General features: G+C 43.8%; 1 protein-coding gene across 3 annotated transcripts in view; it reads right to left on the bottom strand.

Annotated features, from left to right (window-relative positions):
• The window catches only part of RHOT1 (ras homolog family member T1), a 1,470,459-nt gene that overhangs the window by 279,953 nt on the left and 1,167,122 nt on the right, over positions 1 to 23,384 (bottom strand). For all 3 annotated transcript variants that reach the window (XM_044068049.1, XM_044068050.1, XM_044068051.1), the window contains exon 17: positions 22,389 to 22,511. In XM_044068049.1, coding sequence (XP_043923984.1) covers positions 22,389 to 22,511 — 123 coding nt within the window. The remainder of the gene's footprint in view (positions 1 to 22,388; positions 22,512 to 23,384) is intronic.

The raw sequence follows: 23,384 nt of genomic DNA, 5'->3' as shown, positions 1-23,384 counted from the left end.
GATTTGTTTTTTTAAACTGAATTGCACAGGTTATAGGTCATATTAAAGATGGAAAAAATTTTGAAATTATTTAGTGTGGTCTCATTTTGTTATATCACAAAAACCTAGCATTTTAGCAGGGGTGTATAAACTTTTTATATCTGCTGTATACTTAAATCATATGCATCTACATGACATTCTCCTAAATGTTAGCAAAAAACGCCTTGCTGAGAAACTAAAATCACTTGACAGTGGTGGTGTGGTGAGACTGACAAGGAGTAAAAGTGCTTCAATACGGTGCAATACTGTAAAACATGAGGACAAATGTTTGTTGATAATGGGGCAGGATGGCTTAGGACTAAATTTCAAACAGCAAAGCTTGGGAGGACGGATGTGGGGGTTGACCACTATGCTTTCAAATACAGCAGAATCTGCCACAGCTCAAGGAAAGCAAAACTTTTTTCTTTTTTTGCCACCAATCAAACATTTTTTATCCTAGTTATTTGCTGATTGGAGAGTATTAATAAAAGGTTTTATGCAAAGGGAGTACACAGGGGTAGGGGTGTCTGCCTCCTATGACTTTGGTGTTTTTTCATTTACTGTCAACAGCAGTTTTTTTTTTTTTTTTTTTTAACAGCTCATAGCTCTGCTACACTGCTGTATTGTTCATTGCATTGTGTGATGCCCGTGCATTGGCTCAGCAAAGAGCCTCAATCCTCACCACTAACACCAGTGAGGGGCATCTACATTGAGGATAACAAATACACACACAGTAAAAGTACAATTTCCCTTAAGAGCACACAGAGAGCACAGTCAGTCTGGGGCTGGTTTCTGCCTTTTTCTCCAGATCCCCAATAAGACTCCCCACTGGCACAGCTATAGGGTCCAGATCTCAGTCTAGCAGTTAAGCTAAAACCTCCAGCACCCTCTCTGTCCAACCAGTGCTTCGTGTCCCTGCCCAAGTAGCTGATACACACACACACACACACACACACACACACACACACACACACACACACACACAAAGATACGAGTTGTATACAAACACACAGACACTCCTGGGGAACACAAGACAGTACTACATCTACACAATGTTAGTCAAGAGTTCAGAGATCACAGGAAAATGCTTAAAATAATACAGTAGAATAGTTCTGACATCAATATAGAAAACAGCTAGACTAGACTTCCTATTTCCTGTCTATAACTAAGAGCAAACACAGTTCTAAAATAAACTTACATATAGAGCAAGGCAGTGCTGGTGATGTTGGATGCCCTGAAGACAAATGCAAAATGCCCTGAGTCTCTCTCTCTCTCTCTCTGCCCTTAAATTGATAAAGTACAGTTGTGTACCTACCATAAATGTAGATGTTAAGAGTGTATTCACTGTTGCAATCTTTACACTTGGGTTATCCTGCTGGCAGGCTACCCGCAGTTGGGCAGAGTTCCAAAGTCTAGGTCCGGCGTCGATTGCTGTCGCTTCCTCCCTGACGTCAGTGCGCCAGGGGTATAAAAGATGCAGCAGACGCCATTTTCTTCAGTTTTTCTTGCCCCAGATGTCAGGTGCCCCCAAATAGGTAGGCTAAAAATTATGCCAAGTAGCATGCACGTACTAAAATAAAAATTTCCCTCATCTACAAGCAAATACACCACATAGGTTGTATAGAATAGAGAAGTACAGAAAAGTCCCATCAAAGAAAAGGGGGATGGTGGGTGGGTAACCTGGACTGCAACAGTGAATACACTCGAACATCTAGATTTATGGTAGGTACACAACTGTATTATGTTCATCGTGTTTCACTGTTGGAGTCATTACACTTGGGTTGAATCCCAAAGCTGAGGTTGGGTGGCTGGGCCTAAAGAGGATTAGGAGAGGCTACAAGGCCCTGCAGGACTACAGTGGCAAAGCCTGCTCTGGATTTAGAGTAGAGAGGTAAGTGGTAGTGCTTGGTGAAAGTGTGCACTGAACTCCAGGTTGCAGCCTCTAAAATGTCTTTGGTTCCGACTCCTCTGAGGAAGGCTGCTGAAGTGGCTGCTGCTCTGGTTGAATGTGGCCTAATGCCCTTAGGCACTGATTTGCCATGGTGCGAATAGCAGAAACGAATGCAGTGTCCTATCCATTTTGAAATAGTCTGCTTTGAGACCGGCTTTCCTTGTGATCCTGCAGCATAAGCTACAAACAGTTGCTCAGTTTTTCTGAAAGCTTTTGTTTTGTCCAAATAGAAGCGTAGCTGTCTGTGTATGTCTAAAGTGTGCAGAAGTCTCTCCCCTTTATTTTGGGGATTTGGATAAAATGCTGGCAAATGAATGGTTTGGTTAAGAGCCACACTGGACACTACCTTTGGCGTAAATGTTGGGTTTGTCCTTAGAGAAACCCTGTCCTGATGAAAAATGATGAAAGGTTCCACTGCCATTAATGCCTGTAACTCTGAGACTCTTCTTCCTGAAGTTATTGCTAGGAGCATAGCAGTTTTCCATAAGAATTTTATATCAGCTGTATTGGCTGGCTCAAAAGAAGGCAGTGTGAGCTTTTCTAAAACAAAATTGAGGTTCCATGTAGGTATTGGTGCTCTCCTTGGGGGTCTTATGTTTTTTGCCCCTCTGAGGTACTGTCTTAGTAGTGGATGAGAGAAAATAGGAGGTTCCGTATTGTAATGAGCTGAAATAGCAGAGGCATAGATCTTAATTGATGAGAAGGATAGGCCTTTGTCCAGCATCTCAGTTGGGTATTGTAAAATCTGAGGTATATTTGGAACAAGTGGTTTGAGTCCTTGTGCCTGGTTCCAAGCACAGAATCTCTCATTTTTCTGGCTTCTAAAATGACATCCATAACAACTTTAGAGAGAGGTGTGGTCTGAGTGGCTATATTATCTGCCATGCAGCCAGATTTAAGGTTCTGAGTTGACTGTGCAGAATGATTGTTTTGTTAAGTCAGAAGATGAGGAATTTGAGGTAAAGGCCAGGCTGAGCCTTGAGACTAGCTCTTTAGGATTGGGTACCAGTGCTTGCGTGGCCAGTCTAGGGCAATCAGAATAATTTTTGGCTGCTCTTGTCTGACTTTTAGGAGCACCTTGGTAAGACGAGGCAGCGGAGGAAAGGCATAAACTGTCAGTGTTTTCCAGCTGAATGATAGAGCATCCACTTTCCATGCTTGTGAGTGAGAAGTTCTTGTGCAGAATCTCTGTAGTTGGCAGTTGTGAGGGGAGGCAAAAAGATCTATGTCTGGGCGTCCCCATTTCCTTGTTATGCTGAGACCTGTGGATTAATTTCCATTCGTGAAGATCCATGAGATTTCTGCTTAGTTAGTCTGCCAGAGTATTTTTCTTTCCTGGCAGGAATTGTGCCTGCAGATGTACTTGATAGGTCAGTGCTGTGTTCCACAAAGTCATGGCTTGCCTGCAGAGGGGGTAGGTGTGTGTGCTCCCTTGCTTATGTACCACATAAAGTACAGTTTTGTACCTACCATAAATGTAGATGTTCGACTGTTCACCCTGCTGCAGTCATCACACTTGGGTTATATCCTGTCGTCAGGCAGTCCCGTAGTCGGCCCGAATTCCAAAGTTTTGGTCGGTTGTTGTCGCTTCTTCCCTGACGTCAGTGCGTCAGGGGTATACAAGAGGCATCCGATGCCATTTTCTTCAGTTTTTCTTGCCCCAGATGTCAGGTGCCCCCCCAATAGGAGGTCACTACATAGTATCAAAAAATAAAAGTGAAGCACAAATAAAACATACTTCCAGCTATAAGCAAATACACCACAAAGGTTGTATCAGATTTAAAGGCATAGAAAGGTTTCAGCTAGATCAGAGGGGATGGAGGGAGTGTAACCTGGACTGCAGCAGGGTGAACACTCTAACATCTACATTTATGGTAGGTACAAAACTGTACTATGTTCATCGTGTTACCCTGCTGCAGTCATCACACTTGGGTTGAATCCCAAAGCTAAGGATGGGAGGTGGAATCAAACAGGGTTAGAAGAGGGTAGTAGGCCCTGCAAAACTGCAGTGGCGAAGCCAGCTCTAGTCTTAAGAGTATAGTGGTAAGTGATAGTGTTTGGTGAAGGTGTGTACTGAACTCCAAGTTGCAGCTTCCAGAATATCTTTGGTTGGCACCCCCCTGAGGAAGGCTGTAGATGTAGCTGCTGCCCTGGTGGAGTTGGGCCTTATGCTAGCAGGAACTGGTTTTCCATGATGGGTGTAGCAAAAACGTATGCAATGTCCTATCCATTTTGAAATGGTATGTTTTGAGATAGCCTTTCCTTGTGATGCTGTAGCATAGGATACAAAGAGCTGGTCAGATTTTCTGAAAGCCTTAGTTTTATCCAAGTAGTAACTTAGTTGCATGTGAATGTCCAAGGAGTGCAGGAGTCTTTCACCTTTGTTCTGTGGATTTGGGAAAAAAGTGGGTAAATGGATGGTTTGATTTAGAGCCACACTGGAAACCACCTTTGGCAAAAAGGAGGGGTTAGTTCATAGAGAGACTCTGTCTTGATGAAAAATGAGGAAAGGCTCCACTGCCATTAGTGCCTGTAGCTCTGAGACTTCTGGCTGAAGTAATTGCTAGCAGCAGGGCAGTTTTCCATGATATAAACTTTAAATCAGCTGAGAAAGCTGGCTCAAAAGGTGGAAGCGTAAGCTTTTCCAGAACAAAATTGAGGTCCCAAGTTGGCGTTGGTGCTCTCCTGGGAGGCCTTATGTTTTTGGCCCCTCTGAGGTACTGCCTTAGAAGTGGATGTGAAAATAAGGGAGGATCCATGTTGTAGTGACCTGAAATAGCTGAGGCGTGGATTTTAATAGATGAAAAGGAAAGTCCTTTGTGTAACATCTCAGTTAAATATTGTAGAATCTGAGGTATGTCCGGCTCAAGGGGATTTTGACCTTTAGCTTGGTTCCAGGCGCAAAATCTTTTCCATTTGTCTGAGTAGGCTTTCCTGGTGCTGGGCCTCCTGGCCTCCAGAATGACATAACAGCTTGTGAAAGAGGAGCTGGCTGGTTGTTTAGGTGATTTGCCATGCAGCCAGATTTAAGGTCTTGAGCTGGCTGTGTAGAATCTGACTATCTTGCTGTGTGAGCAGATGAGGAATTTGTGGTAAAATCCATGGTGGGCCGTGGGCCATGTTCCTTAGTAGTGGGTACCAATGCTGGCGTGGCCAGTCTGGGGCAATGAGTATCATTTGTGGTCTCTCCATTCTGACTTTCAGCAGCACCTTTGTTAGAAGGGGCAGTGGAGGGAAGGCGTATACTGTCAACATTTTCCAAATGAATGAGAGTGCATCCACTTTCCAAGCTTGAAGGTGGAATGTCCTTGTGCAAAAGTTTGGTAGCTGATAGTTTTGGGGGTTGGCAAACAGGTCTATGTCTGGGTGCCCCCATTTTTGAGTTATCATTGCAAATACTTGTGGATCCAGTTTCCACTCATGGGGATCCATGATGTTCCTGCTCAGGTCGTCTGCCAATGTGTTCTTTCTTCCTGGCAGGAATTCTGCTTGTAATTGAACTTGGTAAGTCAGTGCTGTGTTCCACAAGGTCATTGCTTGCCTGCATAGAGGGTAGGAGTGTGTACCCCCCCTTGCTTGTTTATGTACCACATTACTGTGGTATTGTCTGTCCTTATAATAAGTTATCCTGGATGTAAGAGGTCCTTGAAGGCAGTCAGAGCACTCTGTACAGCTAGCATTTCTTTTTGATTGATGTGCAGATATCTTTGATCTGTAGTCCATCTGCCTTGAACACACTGCCCTGCCATGTGTGCCCCCCAGGCATAGTCCGATGCATCTGTTGTCATAGTTTGTCTGGCTGGGGGTAAGGTGAAAAGCTGACCCTTGTTGAGGTGACATGCCTGTGACCACCATAGAAACTCCTGTTGAAGGCAGGGCATGAGAGGTATCATTGTTTCCAAGCTGTGGCTGTGTTGAGTCCATACGCTTTTCAGGTACCATTGTAATTTCCTCATATGCAGTTTTGCAAATGGTATTAGTAGTATGCAAGATGCCATGAATCCCAAGGCCTGCAGAATTTTTCTTGCAGGGAGTTGGGCTTTTGTTGCCATTATTTTGAAGTATTGAGTTAGCTGCAGTTGTTTGTCTGGCGTGAGGTAAGCCATCTGGGCCGTTGTATTCAAGCTGGCACCCAGGAATGTCATGTTCTGAGAGGGCAATAATTTTGATTTCTTCTCGTTTACTGTGTACCCTAGGCAACTTAGAAGGTGTTTTACAAATGCCAGATGTTGTAAGAGAATGTCCTTGCTTTCTGCTTGGATGAGGCAGTCGTCCAGGTATGGGTATATTTGAATTCCTCTGTCTGCAGTATGCAATTACTGGTGCCAGGCATTTTGTGAAGACCCTGGGCACAGTAGATAAACCAAAGGGCAGTGCAGAGAACTGGTAATGGGTTGAACCTGAAATGAAACGGAGGTATCTTCTGCAATTTTGTCTGATAGGGACATGCAGGTATGCTTCCTTGAGGTCCAACGTTACTAGCCAAGCCTTCTTGCCCAACATGGGAAGAAGCTGCTGTAGTGTTAGCATCTTGAATTTGGGTACTTGCAAATAGGTGTTTAGAATTGAAAGGTCCAGAATGAGTCTCCATGCATTGTCCTTTCTGGGGACTAGAAAGAGCCTTGAGTAAAATCCTTGGCCTTGCTCCTTTGTAGGTACCAGTTGAATGGCTCATGTCCATGAGAGCTGCAATTTGATTTTGTGCCTCTGCCCATTGATTTTGTGGCAGGTTTGGCATTCCTTTTATCCTTGGCAAGGTGTGGAAATGGAATCTGTATCCTTGTGAGATAATGTCTAGGACCCATTTGTCCTTTGTGATGATGCGCCAGTTGTCTGCAAAAAGTGCTAATTTTCCTCCCAAGGGAGCTGCCAAGAGAGTTTTGCTTGGCAGTTTGAGGGTTAAGTCATTGTGTTTGTCTTCTAGTAGTTTGAGGCCTGTCTTCTCCTCCCTTCTGTGTTGCAGTGGCCCATTGGTGAGGTTTGTAAGGGATTTGTGCTTGACCCCTGCCCCTTGGGCATCTGTATTTACCCCTCTGTGGTCTGTCAGAAGCTGGAAAGGACCAATTTTTTGTTGGCCAATTTCTGCTGAAGCGAGGGGGTTGTACCTGTAAGAAACCTTTGACTGTCTGCATAGACTTTGCCTTATCCTCCATTTTCTTTAAAACCTCTTCTGCTTTAACACCAAATAAGACATCCTGCTGTAAAGGTGCATCTAGTAATTTTGCTTTAACATGATCCGGCAGAGTCTGTTCCTTTAACCAAGCATGCCTACGTATGACAGACCCAGTAACAGCTGCTCTACAGGAAGCTTCCAAGGAATCAAATCCACATTGTAAAGTATGTTTGCCCACCTGTTCAGCTGCATGCAACAGATCCTGGATTTCCTTCAATTCAGACTGTTGAGAGTGTGTGCTCATCTTTTGTTTTAATTGAGACATTAGGAATTGCTGATATTTCAGCATGTGAAATTGACAATTTAGTGCTTTCATAGCCAGAGTAGCTGAGGTGTAAACCTTCTTCCCCCACCTATCTAGTGCTCTGGAATCCTTTTCAGAGGGCACAGGGTTTTGTGCCATAGAAGCCTTAGCCCCTTTGGGACCCTGGGAGATTGTTTCTGGGTCTGCAACAGGGCTTTTGTAAAGGAATTTGTGTGAGTCAGGCACTCTAATATCTGTCTGGTTTGGCTGGAGCAGGAGGCAGAGAATCTGGATTTATACTAGATTCTAAATAAACATCATCCACAATGTCTAAAACTGGAGGGATAGCAAGTGGTCTGTGCTGGGGAAGTAAAAGAAACTCTCGGAGCCTTTTCTTTGAGTCGTAGTGGTCCTGACCTTCCCAGTGGAAATGTTCCCTCATGGTATGTAAAGTTTCCCCAAAGGAATAGTCTTCAGGGGGAGATGCTGAGGGAATGGAATCTTCAGCATCAGAATCTTCGTAAGGGGGAAAGGAGTAATCCTGTTCCTCAGAGGAGTCTGAGGAAATAGAAACTTGATTAGAAGAGGCATAATCCTCCTCTTGTCTTGGCCTTTTGTCTGGGGGGGGGGGGGTTGGGAACCCCTGATCAGAGTAATCAAATCTTCAGCCATCTTAAGCATCTGTTTCTTAGGCATGGGGCCTTGAACTGGAGACGGATGTACAGTCTTTTTAGGTTTTAAAGGAGTCTTAAGCTTAGTATAAGATTTTATGGTGAGAGTAGTCGGTCTAAAGACACCTTCGGTAACCAAAGGTGCTTCCACAGCACCGGCTTCTTCTTCTGCAATGATGTCGGAAGGGGCTAAACAAAATGGCTGCGTCGGCCTAGTACTCTCTGCTTGAGAATCTGAAGCGGTCTGGGGTTCCAATTCTGCGGTAGTCAGGGGCTGCGTAGGCGCCTCACTGAAAACCAGAGAACCGGCAACCGGTCCAGCAGAGGCTTCCGAGTCTGGCTTGGATCTAGGCTGCCCGTCTTTATCTTATCTTTGCGTTTTTTATGCACGCCAGTAGTCGGTTGCTCCGACGGCATAGTATAATTAAATTTCCTACCGAAGTAGTGTCGAGCGAAATCAAAGCGTCGCTTTATAGTTCGCTTATTGAACCTAGCACAAAACAGACAACCAGTGACGTCGTGGTCTGGGCCTAGGCAAGGTATACAATAAGAATGAAAGTCCTTATGAGGTATTTTCTTCCCACAAGAAATACAATTGTTAACTTTCTCCTGACATTGGACTGAGGCAAGAAAAGGTTCCCCAACGGGGTACTTAGCTTTGAAGACTTCGGACTGAAACTCGATTCGAAAATCTCAGGTGTCGGCCGACCGGCACTTACGAACTGCTTCTGCTTCAGGCACCGCGGCAAGAAAGACACAAGAAAATGGTGTTGGATGCCTCTTATATACCCCTGGCACACTGACGTCAGGGAAGAAGTGACAGCAACCGATGCCGGACCAAGACTTTGGAATTCGGGCCGACTGCGGGACTGACTGCAGACAGGATAACCCAAGTGTGATGACTGCAGCAGGGTAACACGATGAACATCTGTGGTATTGTCCGTCTTTAGTAATAGTTGTCCTGGATGTAGTAGATCCTTGAAGGCTGTCAGTGCATGCTGTACAGCTAGCATCTCTTTTTGACTGATGTGAAGATGCATTTGTTTCTTGGGCCACGTGCCCTGAATACATTTTCCTGCCATGTGTGCCCCCCAGGCATAATCCGATGCATCTGTTGTTATTGTCTGCCTGGCTGTGGGTAAGTTGAAAGGCTGTCCCTTGTTGTGGTGACAGGCCAGTGCCCACCATTGAAACTCCTGTTGCAGGCAGGGAATAAGAGTTATTATTGTTTCCAGGCTGTGGCAATGTTGAGTCCAAACACTTTTTAGATACCATTGTAGTTTCCTCATATGCAGTCTTGCATATGGAATTAGTAGAATGCAGGATGCCATGAAGCTCAGAGCCTGCAGATTCTTTCTTGCAGGGAGCTGGGTCTTTGTTGCCATCATTTGAAGTAATGAGTCAGTTGCCTTTGCTTGTCTGGCGTGAGATAAGCCATCTGGGCAGTTGTATTTAAGCTTGCACCCAGGAATATTATCTCTTGAGAGGGCACTAGTTTTGACTTCTTTTCGTTTACTGTGTACCCTAGAGTCCAGTATTGGTCTCCAGGCTTTGTCCTTTCTGGGTCTGTGTACCCTAGAGTCCAGTATTGGTCTCCAGGCTTTGTCCTTTCTGGGTACCAGGAAAAGTCTGGAGTAAAATCCTTGTCCCTGTTCTTGCTATGGTACTCTGAATAGCTCTCATGTCCATGAGAGCAGAAATTTGTTTTTGTGCCTCTGCCCATTGGTTTTGTGGCAGGACTGCATACCTTTTGATTTTGGAAGGGTGTGAAAGTGGAACTTGTAACCCTGAGAAACAATATTCAGTACCCATTTGTCCTGGGTGATCATGTGCCAGTTTTGAGAGAAAAGTGCTAGCTTTCCCCCTAAGGGTGCTGCCAAAAGGTAAGTGCTTGGCATTTGTAGAGGGAAGTCATTGGGACTGTTTCCTATAAGGTTGTGATTTGTCTTCTACTCCTTTGGGGGCTGTAGCACACCATTGTTTAGGTCTGTATGAGTCTTGGGGCTGAGATCTGCCTCTTGGGCATCTGTATCTGCCTCTTTCTGGCCTGTCTGACACTGGAAAGGACCAATTTTTTGAAGGCCAGTTTCTGCTAAACATAGGTGGTTGTACCTGTAAGAAATCCTTTACTGTCTGCGTTGATTTTGCTTTATCCTCCATTTTCTTTAACACCTCTTCTGCCTTAACACCAAAGTATCATGCTGTAGTGGTGCATCCAATAATTTTACTTCAACATGTTCAGGTAAACCTTGTTCCTTCAACCAAGCATGCCTTCGAATGACAGAGCCTATAACTGCGGGTCTGCAAGAAGCCTCTAATGAATCAAAACCACATTGCAGAGTATGCTTTCCCACTTGTTCAGCTGCATGCAATAAATCCTGCATTTCCTTATTGTCAGGACAATTGAGTTTGTAAGCATTTTCTGTTTTAACAAAGACATTAGGTATTGTTGATATTTAAGCATGTGAAACTGGCAGTTTAAAGCCCTTGCAGCTAAAGTAGCAGAAGTGTAAACTTTTTTCCCCCCATCTATCCAGAGCTCTGGAATCCCTATCAGAGGACAGGGTTTTTTGCACTGGAAGCCTTAACCCCTTTGGGACCCTGAGAAATTGTTTCTGGGTCAGCAGCAGGGTTTTTATAAAGACATTTATGAGAGTCTGGGACCCTGTAGTACCCGTCTGGCTTGACTGGTGCGGGGGGTAAAGAATCAGGAGACAAACTGGATTTGGAGAAAACATCATCAACAATATCAAGCACAGGGGGGATAGCCAGGGCCCTGTGCTGAGGCAATAAAAGAAAGTCTCTGAGCCTTTTCTTGGATTCTGAATAATCCTGGCTCTCCCAATGGAAGCGCTCTCTCATGGTGTGCAAGGTTTCCCCAAAAGAGTAATCCTCAGGCGGAGAGGCTGAAGGTATAGATTCTTCTGCATCAGAGTCCTCATAGGGAGGGAGAGAATATCCCTGATCTGAAGAGGAATCGGAGGAAATAGAAACCTGGTCAGAGGAGTCAGTGTCTTGCCTAGGCCTTTTATCAGGAAGGGGATGGGAATCCCTGATCAAAGTAATTAGGTCCTCGGCCATTTTAAGCATCTGTTTCTTTGGCATGGATGACTGTCCAGGAGAATGCTGTACTTGTTTCCTTGTCTTTAATGGAGTTTTTGACTTTGCCTTGGCTGCTGTAGTGGACTTAATAGCAAGCTGTGAAGGTCGGAAAACACCCTCAGTAGCCGATGCCTGCTCAGCGGCTCCAGACCCATCTGAGGGAATAGTTTCCGCAGGCCCAATACCTTGAGTTTCCAGAGGCCTAGTTGTCTCCACGTGCGAGTCGGATGCGGCCTGTGGCTCTGAGGTAGCAGGTGTCAGGGGCTGCGGAAGTGCCTCACTGTGAACCGGCGACTGGCCTAGAAGAGGCTTCGTTGTCGGTTTTGGACCTCGGATGCCTGTCCTTTTCTTTGTCTTTGCGTTTATGAATTCCGGTCGTCTGTTGTTCCGACGGCATTATGTAGTTAAATCTTCGGCTAAAGTAATGTAAAGCAAAATCAAACCGACACTTAATAGTGCGTTGGTTGAATCTAGCACAAAACTGACAACTAGCAATGTTGTGGTCAGGGCCTAGGCAAGGAATACAGCAAGAGTGAAAATCCTTATGAGGTATTTGCTTCCCACAAGAAATAAAATTGTTAACTTTTACTGACATCTGTCTGGAGGAAGAAAAAGTTTCCCCAATGGGGTACTTAGCTTTATTGAAGACTTTGGTTCTGAAATTCAATTTCAAAAATCTCAGGAGTCGGCCGACCGGCACTTGGGAACTGCTTTTTCTTCGGGCACCGCGCGGCAATAAAGACTGAAGAAAATGGCATCAACTGCATCTTTTATACCCCTGGCGCACTTCCGTCAGGGAGGAAGCGACAGCAACCGACACCGGACCTAGACTTTGGAATTCTGGCGACTGCGGGTAGCCTGCCAGCAGGATAACCCAAGTGTAATGACTGCAACAGTGAAACACGAACATCACAGTACTACTGACTCATTTCAGATTACATATTTTGTTTATCTGGTTCCCAGGCTAACAGAAACACAAAGTTTAGCAGCACTTTTGATCTTGCACCTGGGTCAGGAAGCTACAGCAATGAAAGACATTATACATGCAAATTCTAGCAATTAACTCTAGTCTCAAAACAAAAGAAAGAATCTGCTGGTTCAGACACCATGGCTCAGAGCCCTGAGATCAAAAGTAGCCATACAATGCTGGACTTATTAGCTTTCTTACAGCAGAGTGCATGGTTACATTTTTGCAGTTCAACATCCAATACAGTCTTTTCACATTTAATAGAACAAGCCTATGGCTTATATTAATATTTACAAATTGACAGAATTATCTACAAAATTCTATCTAGCTAGGCTGGCAGCCTTCACACACCTTCACACATTGTTTTTAAATACATCCCAATAATGAAGGCAAAGAACTTAGCAGGGGAAAATGTAAAAACACAAACTACTACATTGTGGTTACATCACATACACCGTTCCAAAACTTTACCTTGTATGAAGCTAGGTGAGGTTTCCATATAACTATTCCACAAATTACAAAAATAAGGTAGAAGCATTTTTGTTTCAGCCACTTGAACTGCACAGAACACAAAACAAGTTGTATACTTACTATAATGATGGTCCTGTGTTTCTGTCAGGCTCAGCCTGTGGGGTATCTGATGCAACTTGGATGTGAAGCCAATCCTTTTGTCAGACTTCAAATCCAGAGATCCACCTCCTCTACCAATAATACACTGCCACCCAAATCTACCTCAGATTGAGGTTACCCCTTACACAGGCCTATGAACATGCAAGAATAACTCAAATAGCTTAATATAAGACCCAAAAAGGAAAACCCGAAGGCCTGGTAACCCCCTGACATGGGAAAAAAAAAAACAAAACGAAGGAGGATACGAGGGAGGGAGGGATGGCCAAGATGGATGAAAACAGACAACACAGATCTAGGATCATGGTAAGTACACAACTTTCACATTCAATGTGTTTTCAGTCCGGCTTCAACCTGTGGGACACAGTCTCCTCAGCCACATAACATCCAAGGGAGGCCCTCGGAGAGAATATTTTGCAGAATGGTGGAACCAAAAGAGGCACTGGACCTTGACTGTACATGTAATTTGGAATGGGACACAAACGTATGAGTGCTAAACCAAGTATCAGTGGCACAAATGTCATCAATAAAAGCTCTGGGGAAAAAAAGCAGTAGAAGCTGCCACCTTCCTGATACAATGGCCTTTGGTTTTGTGGATAGGGACCCCCTGCTCAAACTGTATGCAAAGAAAATTCAAATGAGACAGCCATTTGCATGTGGTTTGCTTTAGTAACTGACTTGCCGAACCTGGCCTTGGAAAATGAAACAAAGAACTGCTCTGTTTTTCTAAAAGCTCTGGTTCTGTCCAAATAAAATCTGGATTGTCTATGCAAGTCTAGACTATGCAGCAAACATTCACCCCATTGTTAAAGTTTGGAAAGAAGATGGGCAAATTAATGAGCTGGTTCAAAACAGATTCCCAGGCTACCTTGGGGAAAAAGGAGGGATTAGTCCTCAGGATAACCCTGTCTTTATGAAAGATCGAATAAGGACGACAGAAAATAATGCATGAAGCTCTAAGACCAGTCCCTCTGATGTAATAACCACCAAGAAAATAATTTTCCAAGACAGCAACTTGGAGGAAATGGTTGCCGAGGGTTCAAAAGAAGGGCTGGCTTGTATTTGTAGCATCAATGCATAATCCCAAGGAGGAATGGATCCCAAACTGATGGTCATAACAAGAACATATTCTTCAAGAAGCAACTTTTAGCGCAGCAACTGGAGTGTTCTCTTCCAATGTGAAAATTAGAAATAGCAGCAAGCTGAACCTTAATAGTGACACCTCAAACCAAACTGAAAGTAAAAAATCCAGAATAGCATATAGTGGGCTGAAAAAGGGTATATTCCTTTAGCTGAAGCCCACATCACAAAGCATTTCCTTTCATCAGCATTGATCCTTCATGTAGAAGGCATCTGGAAGGAGATAAAATACTGATAACACTGTCAGAGAGCTTGCAACCCTGGCATCACCTGAAAAACCATGTAGTTAACCTGAGGTTACAAATGCTGAGCAGAGAAATCCCTGCAGGCTAGGTAATCAGCCCTGGAATGGGGTCCAGTACCTATGGAGGATGATGAGGGTGAGGCCACAAAAAAGGGAAACAGACTTGTCTGGGCCAGAATGGGACAATAAGAATTACAGCCACTCTGCAATGGGCTGCTTTTTGATTTTTTTTAATGAGGGAAGTTGGTGGGTAAGCATACAGGAGACACGGGGGGGGGGGGTCAAGCAAAGAAAAGTGGCCCTCGGTGACTGTCCCTCAAGCAGAACTGGGACATAACTGCTGCATCTGGATGGGGTGCAAACAGATTGCAGCAAGAGGTGTCCCAGCTTTGGAAGATCTGAGCTGCTACTTCTGGATTCAACAACCACTAATGAAGGATGTTCCTGCACAAAGTGTCCACCAAGATGTTGGGACTTCCCTGGGATGTGCATTGCAATCAAACAGTTGAGATGAAATTGATCACTGCCATTCCGTCATGGTTTCCCAAAAAAAGGGGGGGGGGTAAGATAACACCCTTGGGGAGAAGGTGGCTAGGAGGACTGCTCTCATCACCAATACATTGATAATATAGACTTTGGCCTTGGAGGATGACCATGTTTCCCTAGAAAGTTTTCCCATTGAAATGCCCATGATGACCATGACCTCAGGTTGAGGGAAGAATAAAGGACTGCCTAGAGGCAACAAGATGGAATTTTTTTTTTTTTTTTACGACAACTGGGAAATTCATGGGTTGTATCAAGTATGACCATTGCAGGATTCTTATACAGTACCTCACCAGAAGTCCCAAGTAAATGGGTGCTGCCATGTGTCCCAAGAGTCTTAGAATCATGAAAGCTGGGGGGGATTGAGAGACAGAAGCAGCTGACATGTTTCTGCTTAAAGAAAGCTTAGCCTGTAAAGTGGAAGTTTTGCTGTCATGAGAAACCATACCAAGATGACAGCCTATGAACTCCAACACTAAGCGGGCTATGAACTGGACTTTTATAGTTCATAGTGATGCTAATGACAGACAAAACTGCAGTAAGTCGTCCCAAGCTTTGATTAACTATGTTCCCATGGAGGCAGTGAGAAGCCAGTTGTCCAGGTAAAGGTAAAAATCCTACACCCCTGCAGCCTAAGCCAGGCTATCATGAATGCCATGCACTTGGTGAACATCTGGTGGGCTATGGTGAGACCAAAGAGCAGCACTTTATTTATTTTACATTTGCTGACCGGGCAGTCTAACTGGATGCATGTCCATTTTCAGCGGAGGCCCAGGGAGTAAAGCTCCAAGGGTAAGCAGATACAGCATTACATAATACCAGCATTACATATTACAAACAGACTATTTACAGAGATTACATAAGTAAGCAAGTTAAACAAGTTCCATAGGTTACAGTTAATCCTGAGTGCAAGTCGGGATTAAATTAAATTACACAGTAAACTGGTTAACAGATTTTTACACATTCTAGAGAGAGTTAGCCAGGCTTGATACACTGACATAGCCAGTTAAGTGACAACTGTTGTTTGAGTCTAGTTTTAAATTGACCTAAGGTGGAAAGTAAGGTAATATCAGCTGGAAGAGAGTTCCAGATCTACTTACAGAGTTTGCAAAGAGAGAATCACCAGCTGTGTTATTAATTTTGCTAGTCTGAATTAGTAGTTTGTTAGAGGATCGAAGCGGTCTAGGATTGTTATAGGGGGTGATAATATTTTTAAGTGCAAAAGTATTGTCCGGATTATAGAGGATTTTATAGGCCATAATCAGTTGGTTATACTGGATTAGGCTGGGTAGTTCAAGCCACCCAAGCTGATTAAGATTGATGCAATGATGTGTCCTAAAAGGCAGCCCAATGGCAAACCTGGCAATGTGGTTGTAGCAAATTGAGAGTTTAAGGACAGTCTTGTTTAAATTTGAGAGTAGAGGGGATGCATACAGAAGGGTTGAAAGAAGGTGAGAGCGAGCTATGGCACTTTTAGCGGGAGGGGTTAGGAAGGCTTTTATTCTGTAAAGTGACCCTAGTTTTTTATTGATGGTTTTGATAGTTTGGTTAACATGTAGGTCAAATTTTAGATATTCTATGATGACACCTAATAGTTTTGTAGAGGGGTCAGGGGAGATTATTGTGCCATCATTTGATTTTATGGTAAAAGGTGAAAGCGGTAGACCTACGTGTTGGTGAAAATAACAGCATTTTAGTTTTTTTGGGATTTAGGATCAGACGTTCAGAAAGCCAGTTTTCTATTGTATTAAAGGTGGTCTGGGTAGCTGACCATAACTCTACTGGAGATGTGGCTGAGCAAATCAGAGTAGAGTCATCAGCATATTGGATACAGCTGACTTTTGGGATGACAGTATAAAGGTAGTTAATGAAGATGGAGAACAGCAAGGGCCCTAGTATAGAGCCTTGTGGTACTCCAAGGGTGTTAGGTAGAAGGTTAGAGAGTTTGTTCTGCCAGAGGACAGCCTGCTGTCGACCATTCAGGTAGGATTGAAACCATTGAAGGGCTCCAGTATCTAGACAGAATGTTTGCAGGGTGTGAATTAAAAGTTGGTGATCAACCATATCGAATGCCTTGGAAAGATCCAAGAAGAGGGTTGAGGATATATAATTATTGTTGCGATTATGGTTTATGGTATTGGTAAAGGCTAGGAGGGCTGAAGTAGTGCTGTGATGAGGACGGAAGCCATGCTGAGTTGTCTGCCATAAGGTGATTCTGGATTAGGTGGTGCATGAGTTGTCTATGAATACATTTTTCCATAATCTTTGCAAGTGGAGAGAGTATAGCTATTGGCCTATAATTGGAGAATTCAGTAGAGCTGCCTCCTTTGTGAAGTGGGATTACATAGGATATTTTCCAGATGGTGGGAATTTTAGCTTCTACTATGGTTCGATTGATTAGTATTGAGACGGGGTAAGCAATAGCATCAGCTGATTTTTGTAGATACTTGGCAGGGAGTTGATCAGCAGAAAGTGTAGTGGGTTTTAATTTTTTGATCAAGGTACGGATAAGTGAAATGGCGACTGGTTGGAAGCTGAACGCGAGTAAGATTCTAGGGGTGCTACTTTCAGGACCAGGGGAGCTAGGAGGTAGTTGGCTAGCTAGGGCTTGAATTGTCTCAGTAAAGAATTGGTTAAAACTATCAGAAACATCTTCAGGTTTTTTTTTTATCAATAGTAGCAGCAGGGATTGGGGTTGAAGTTTGTCCAGGATGTAGTAGATTATTTAAACCTGCCCAAAACTTCTGAGGGTTATTTTGATTTACTGTCTGTAAATTACAGTAGTATAGTTTTTTGTCTTGTAAAATTGATTTTTTTGGTTTCGTTCCTGGATTGCCTGTATTTAAATGTGATCTTGAGGGTCTTTAGAAGAACGCTATAAAGCCCATGCTTTGTTTCTAAGAGTAATTTTGAGTTTAGACTCTTTAGAAAGCCATGGCGCAGTTTTTGCCTTGGTTCTCTTTGAACGAACACGTGCATGCAAATCAAGGATCTCAAGGAATTTGTTGTTAAAGTATGCTACTGCTTCCTCTAAGGGGAGGTGTTTTAGAATAGACCAATTACATGAATTTAGTTCTTGTTGGAATTTGGCAGGGTCAAAGTTTTTATTGTTTCTAACCTTTCTGAGTAAGGGTTGTTGGGAATTAATGGTTTTGTGCTTAATTACATATGTGAGAAGGTGATCGCGACTATTTATGAGTACCCAGTCAAGTATACTTTCTTTTTGGTTGGGTTTACCTATCCTGGTAGGGGTGGACATAATTTGTGTAAATGCATGCAGATTAATATGGGTGGCTGGGGATTCTGAGGAACAGGTATCCCAGTCTATGTTAAAGTCTCCAAGTAGTAGAGTTTCTTGGGGGTAGTGACATGATAGCCAGTGCAGGATATCTTCAAATGTAGATATATTGTTACCTGGGGGAATGTACATACAGATGATATTAATGCATTTATTTTTATTAAGTTGCAATTTGGTGGCAAGAATCTCTGAGTTATTAATCTGAGGTGGTTGTATTACATCTATGGTGACATTCAACTCAGATTTATAGAGTACAGCTACCCCACCCCCCTTCCTCGAAGCACAATCCAGCCTGTGTATGTTGTACCCAGGTGGTAACACTTCATTGTCTTTAGTGTTAGGTTTTAACCAGGTTTCAAATAAACAGAGAATCTCAGGGGAGTGGACATCCAGAAGTGCATGCAATTCATGTACCTTGTTATTATGCTTCTAATATTGAGATGACAGACTAGGAGAGAGTTAGCTGGCCTATTAATTGTAGGTTTGTAGCTTAGATTGCAAGTAGAGGGGGTATGCGCATCTGAAGTGAGTGGGCCAGGGTTGGGGTGAATATCACCACCAAGTATTAGGTTGAGTCTATACTTGGTGATGAACTTCAGGAATTTGTTTATTAGTTTGTGGTAGCGTTTGGATCTAGAGCTAATGTGCCTGGGGTTGAGATGTTGATAGAATGAACAAGATGTTGGACAGGATCTGGTACTGTAAGTATGGTTGAAGGTGGAAGGATTTACAGCTGGGGTGATAGTATGGCCTTTTGGGACCTGAAATCCCGTGAGAAACTGGTTTTCATACAAGGTAAGGAGGTATGGTGTGAACAAGAGGGGTAGTAAAGAGGAGTATATCATTATCTGTGATTCAGCTAGTGAGTTAAGGAACTGTTTTACCTGGTGATGCAACACCAGAAGATAGAGTGGTGAGGTAAAGGTACTGGAAGGGGGATGGGAGAATGCCAGATGAAAGATAATAGGCGCTATTAAAATGTAGGTAGTAGAATGGGGGTGGGTGGAATTATCCCAGATGAAAGCAATAATGATCAGCTCCCAGCCAGAAGCATTGAAATCTTCTGGCATGCACAGAAATCTTTATACGATGACATGCATCCCTCAGATCTATCAAGTACATCCAGTCATCCTTAACAGACAGAATGGACTGCACCGTGACTATCTGAAACTTGGTCTGCTTGACAAAATGGTTGAAATTACTTAGATCCAAAATTGGTCTTAGGTTCTTGTTCTTTTTTGGCACCAAAAAAGAATATGGAATACACTCCAGATCTTTGTTATCTGGTGGGACCTCTTGGATGACTCAATTTGCCAGTGGTTTCTGAATTTTGAGTACTGCATCTCCTCTCTGTTGGGGTGGAACATTTGGGAAGTGACTTTCTTGTTTCTCTTGATGCAAATAAAAACAGAACTGTATAACCTCTGGATATGTCTCTGAAGACCCATGCATGCGAGGTGACGGCCTCCAAAGCTTTTATGTAGAGAACTGAGCAACAACTGATTGCCTCCACAGCAGGACATATGGGCAACCCTTAGGTATGCTGAAAGTTCTCCCGGAGAAAGCTCCATGGAAGCCTTAGTTCTGCTGACCACGTGCCCCATGGGAGGCATCCATTCTGGTTGCCCCCCTCCCACGCGAGGAGAAACATTCACCAAGAGGCATCCTAAAAAACCCTCTTTTGACTCCTGGAGAACTACTGCAGAGTGGCAAAACAGTCTAATGGTAGACTATGTCTTTCTGTCTTGCTTGCTCCTAGTAAAGGTGTCCTTGACCTTTGGAAGGAAAAGAGAAGAAACAAATGGAGTGCTAACAATGGCTTAAAGCAGTCTGCAAAATTACATAACTGCATCCAGGCACGTTGACACAAAGCAATGCCAGTGTCTGCTGCATGGGATTTGCCAGTGGCCAAATTTGACAGCAGACACATACACATGTTGCCAACAGACTTCATGGTTGACACATATGCGGAGTCTCTTCTGCAGCTGCAGGATCTGTTGTGGCTTCACTACCTCTGACACTTAGATTTTTTTGAAATCTCATCAAATGAGTCAAACAGTTTAGAGCTCTCAGCGCAAAAGTTGCTGATGTGTAAGCACACTTTCATAAATGGTCCAAACTCATGGACTCCCTGGTTAGTGGAAGGATCAATGGAAACTTCTAAAATAACTTTTCTGGTGGCTGATGCTACCATGATCACCATCAACTGCTGGTCCCTTACTCCAGTGTGGCCAGTCCTTTTAACAGGGGCCAAGATTTAATCAGGCTTCTTGGGGATAGGGACCACCACATCTGGTTCTCTCCATACCCTCCTGGACACTAGATCGCTAAGCATGTATGGAGGAACCACCACCCAGGATGTGGACAGGCCCTCACAAAGGGTCTCCAAAAACAATGACCTCTCTGAAGAGGGGGCTTCAACAGTCCAGCTCCAATGCTGTTGCAATAATCCCAGGAGATCACCGAAGGAGTCATCTTCACAGTGGGGCATAAGGCAATCCTCTCATTCATCAAAGTCAGTGTCCTCTGTGACAGACTCCTCAAGGGAATCCATGTGCTTCCTCTTGCAACAGCTCTTTCCTCGTTCCTTCTGCACCAGAGACTCAGAAGGGTATGTGTAAGGGGGGACCCGGAGACAGTATTACTTGGAGGTCCAGAGGTGTGGACCATCCCACAGCCAACTGATGCGCAAATGCAAGAACAAAGGATGACCAGTCATTGCTGACCACTCCATCTCTGACCTAAAGAAAATCTTTTCTCCAGTGAACACAGTGGCCAAAGCCAGATGCCCAGAGCAGACAATTCTCAGACTCAGAAGACCTGAGCAAGACGTCAGTCTCCAAGAGCGACTCAACTTGTTCTGACACAGAGACCAGAGCTGAAGTGTCGAATGCAGAGGGGAAGAGACTACTCTGAAAATCAGAGGGTTGACCCTGATCCTGGAACAGCTCCAGACTCTCAGCTGTGAAATACCACCAGCTCTGATACCGCCAGAGTTGGGGCAGCCAAAGGAGAGGTCAGTGAGTGAAGCAGCCAAGCTATCGGTGCTTACCTGGGTGACACCGAAGCAAATGGATTCATTAACCCCAGAACCGAAGGGTCCAACAGAGGAAAAAAGTGAAGGATGCAGATGAGGTGGCTGAAAGAAAGCCTAACTGAATATGATCCTGCAAGGAGGAGTGCATCAGGTGTCAAGTCAGAAGACCTTAAACTCTCAACTTGACTGAGCAGACAAAACCACTGCATACTTCCAAACCCCTTCTTACGGTGTTAGAATCCAGTGATATGATCTAAACTAGAGATGTTTAAATCAAAGGTGGAGAAGGGGAAGACGCGGGAGAGAATTCTCTTGGAGTAACTGGAGAGAAGGGGAGTGCAGCCTACTAATCCAGCTCCTCCTTTGGCTAAAATCAGAATGGGGAGACTCAGAGCAGGGGAAACTAACTGATTTCCCCAATGTTGGTACAATAGGGGTTTGGCTCCAGGAGGAAGACAATGTATATCAGAAAGACTGGGGAGGGGGGGCTGCTCTCTTGCAGTCCCCTCTGTCCTTTTTTTACCCTTTTGGGTCCTTTTCCCTTTCTCTGCCCTGACCCCTACCACCATTATTTAGGTTTATTTATAGGTGATGGGGAGGGTGAAAAAGCCAAAGTAGCTGCCCAGGACATCAAGTCCTTCAACACCAATTTTGACTAGCACTGAGGTATCCAAGTCCACAGTCCAGAGAAATGCTGCACTTAATATTGAGATGTGACCCATGAAGACAGTAAATGCTTCAGTCATGTGCATCTTGCGAAAGAAGCCTGTGCACAAGTAGTAGATGAGGAAGGAAAGACGACAAACTACACAACATAATACAGAACTATCAACAGTACAATCACCTATCTACCAAACATTCCAATCAGAGAAGAAAAACAGACAAGAAAGGATTAACAGACACACCACTAAACTAACTCACCTTTTTGTTTTTTTGGATTTATTTTTGGATTAAAAAAAGGTGGGAATTACTAGAAAAACAGTCCTGTGCTGAACCAAGATACAAACTTTAATGAAGGCTAAACTACACCTAATACCAAAAAGATAGAGGAAAAATTGTACAAAAGACATAAGCCTACTCTACATTTAAAAAGGATATACAATGGGATTCTTCAATCGTACTGCGGTCCTTCAAGGCGGTATTGGAAATCTGTGGTAGATGGGTGGAACAGTGCATCATGGGTAGAGAAGGTGGAGCTCTGGAATTAAAGTCTCTGAAAAAAGGTCAGCGCTGGATCCGATAACCCACAGGTTGAAGCTGGATGGAAAAGACATCGGCTGTCTAGTGGAGCTCTCAGACTAACCTTCTGTTATCCTTGCTGCAACAATGTCAAGGAAAAAAAGTTTGTTGCCTTTTTGCAATGTAGGACATACCTTAAAAATCTTTGCACAATACTCAAAGGATTTAGAGTTGCTGACATCATATACGAGGCAGACGACATCACAGGCAATATCTGCAGCATTCAAATATTCAGGTTCTGTAACAACTTCCTGCATCTTTGGGGGAAAAAAAGAAATTAATAATGAATAATGCAAATTTCACATACAAACCTGTATATTATCACAAAAACATTGTTGTTTACAGCTTTCACTAGAGCATTTCTAATAGGCTAGCTCCACGAAGCCTTGACTACAACAAACACAACTTGGGTTCAATTATCAACCAGGCACTGTACGAGTTGGATGGGGAGGGGGGGGGGGTGAAGGTTTGCCTGCTAACCTCTCTCCAAGGGAACAGAAGGAGGACTCCCATTGCCATCACAATCCAGAGCAGATAATGCATGGATGCATTTGCTTGTCCCGGGCTTCCTGTTGGTTATGTTAACTGTGGCACTGGTGCCTGCTTTCACAGCAGGCACTAAAATGCCTGTTCCATGTGCACTTTTCAGGCACATAGAGGAAATTATATGATGGGAAAGACCTCTCCACACAACTGGTCACCTGGATGAAGGCAGCACTACAGCTGAACCACAGACACAGCTCAGACATTCAGTGGGCATGTGAAGAAAAAAGTACTTAAACTAAAGTCAATCAAGAAATCACCAGATATTTTTACATTACCATCTGAACTAAACACAAAAGTTAAAAAAAATCTACCTGTAGTTGCACCAGCAGCAGTTACATTTTTTTTATAACTACAGGTGCAAAAGACTGACTGCTACATGTCTAAAAAGCAAAACCTGCAGATAGTGTGTTTAAGAAGCCAGGCAGGACTAAAGAATGGAAGGGCTCCTAACCTGCTCTAGAAAGAGGTGTTGCATTACACACTAACATGACTTGTGGTAGGAGACCATTGAAACAAATTACTCCTACTTAACTGGGAGGGGGGGAAAAAACCCCAGTGGGGGAAAAAATTTCCCTTTTTTAAAA

Source organism: Protopterus annectens, chromosome 4.part0, assembly GCF_019279795.1.
Source record: "Protopterus annectens isolate FY-2018-M chromosome 4.part0, PAN1.0, whole genome shotgun sequence".
NCBI classification, from domain to species: Eukaryota; Metazoa; Chordata; order Ceratodontiformes; family Protopteridae; genus Protopterus; species Protopterus annectens.
Note: the sequence above shows the minus strand (reverse complement) of the source record. Positions and strands in the feature narration are given on the sequence as shown.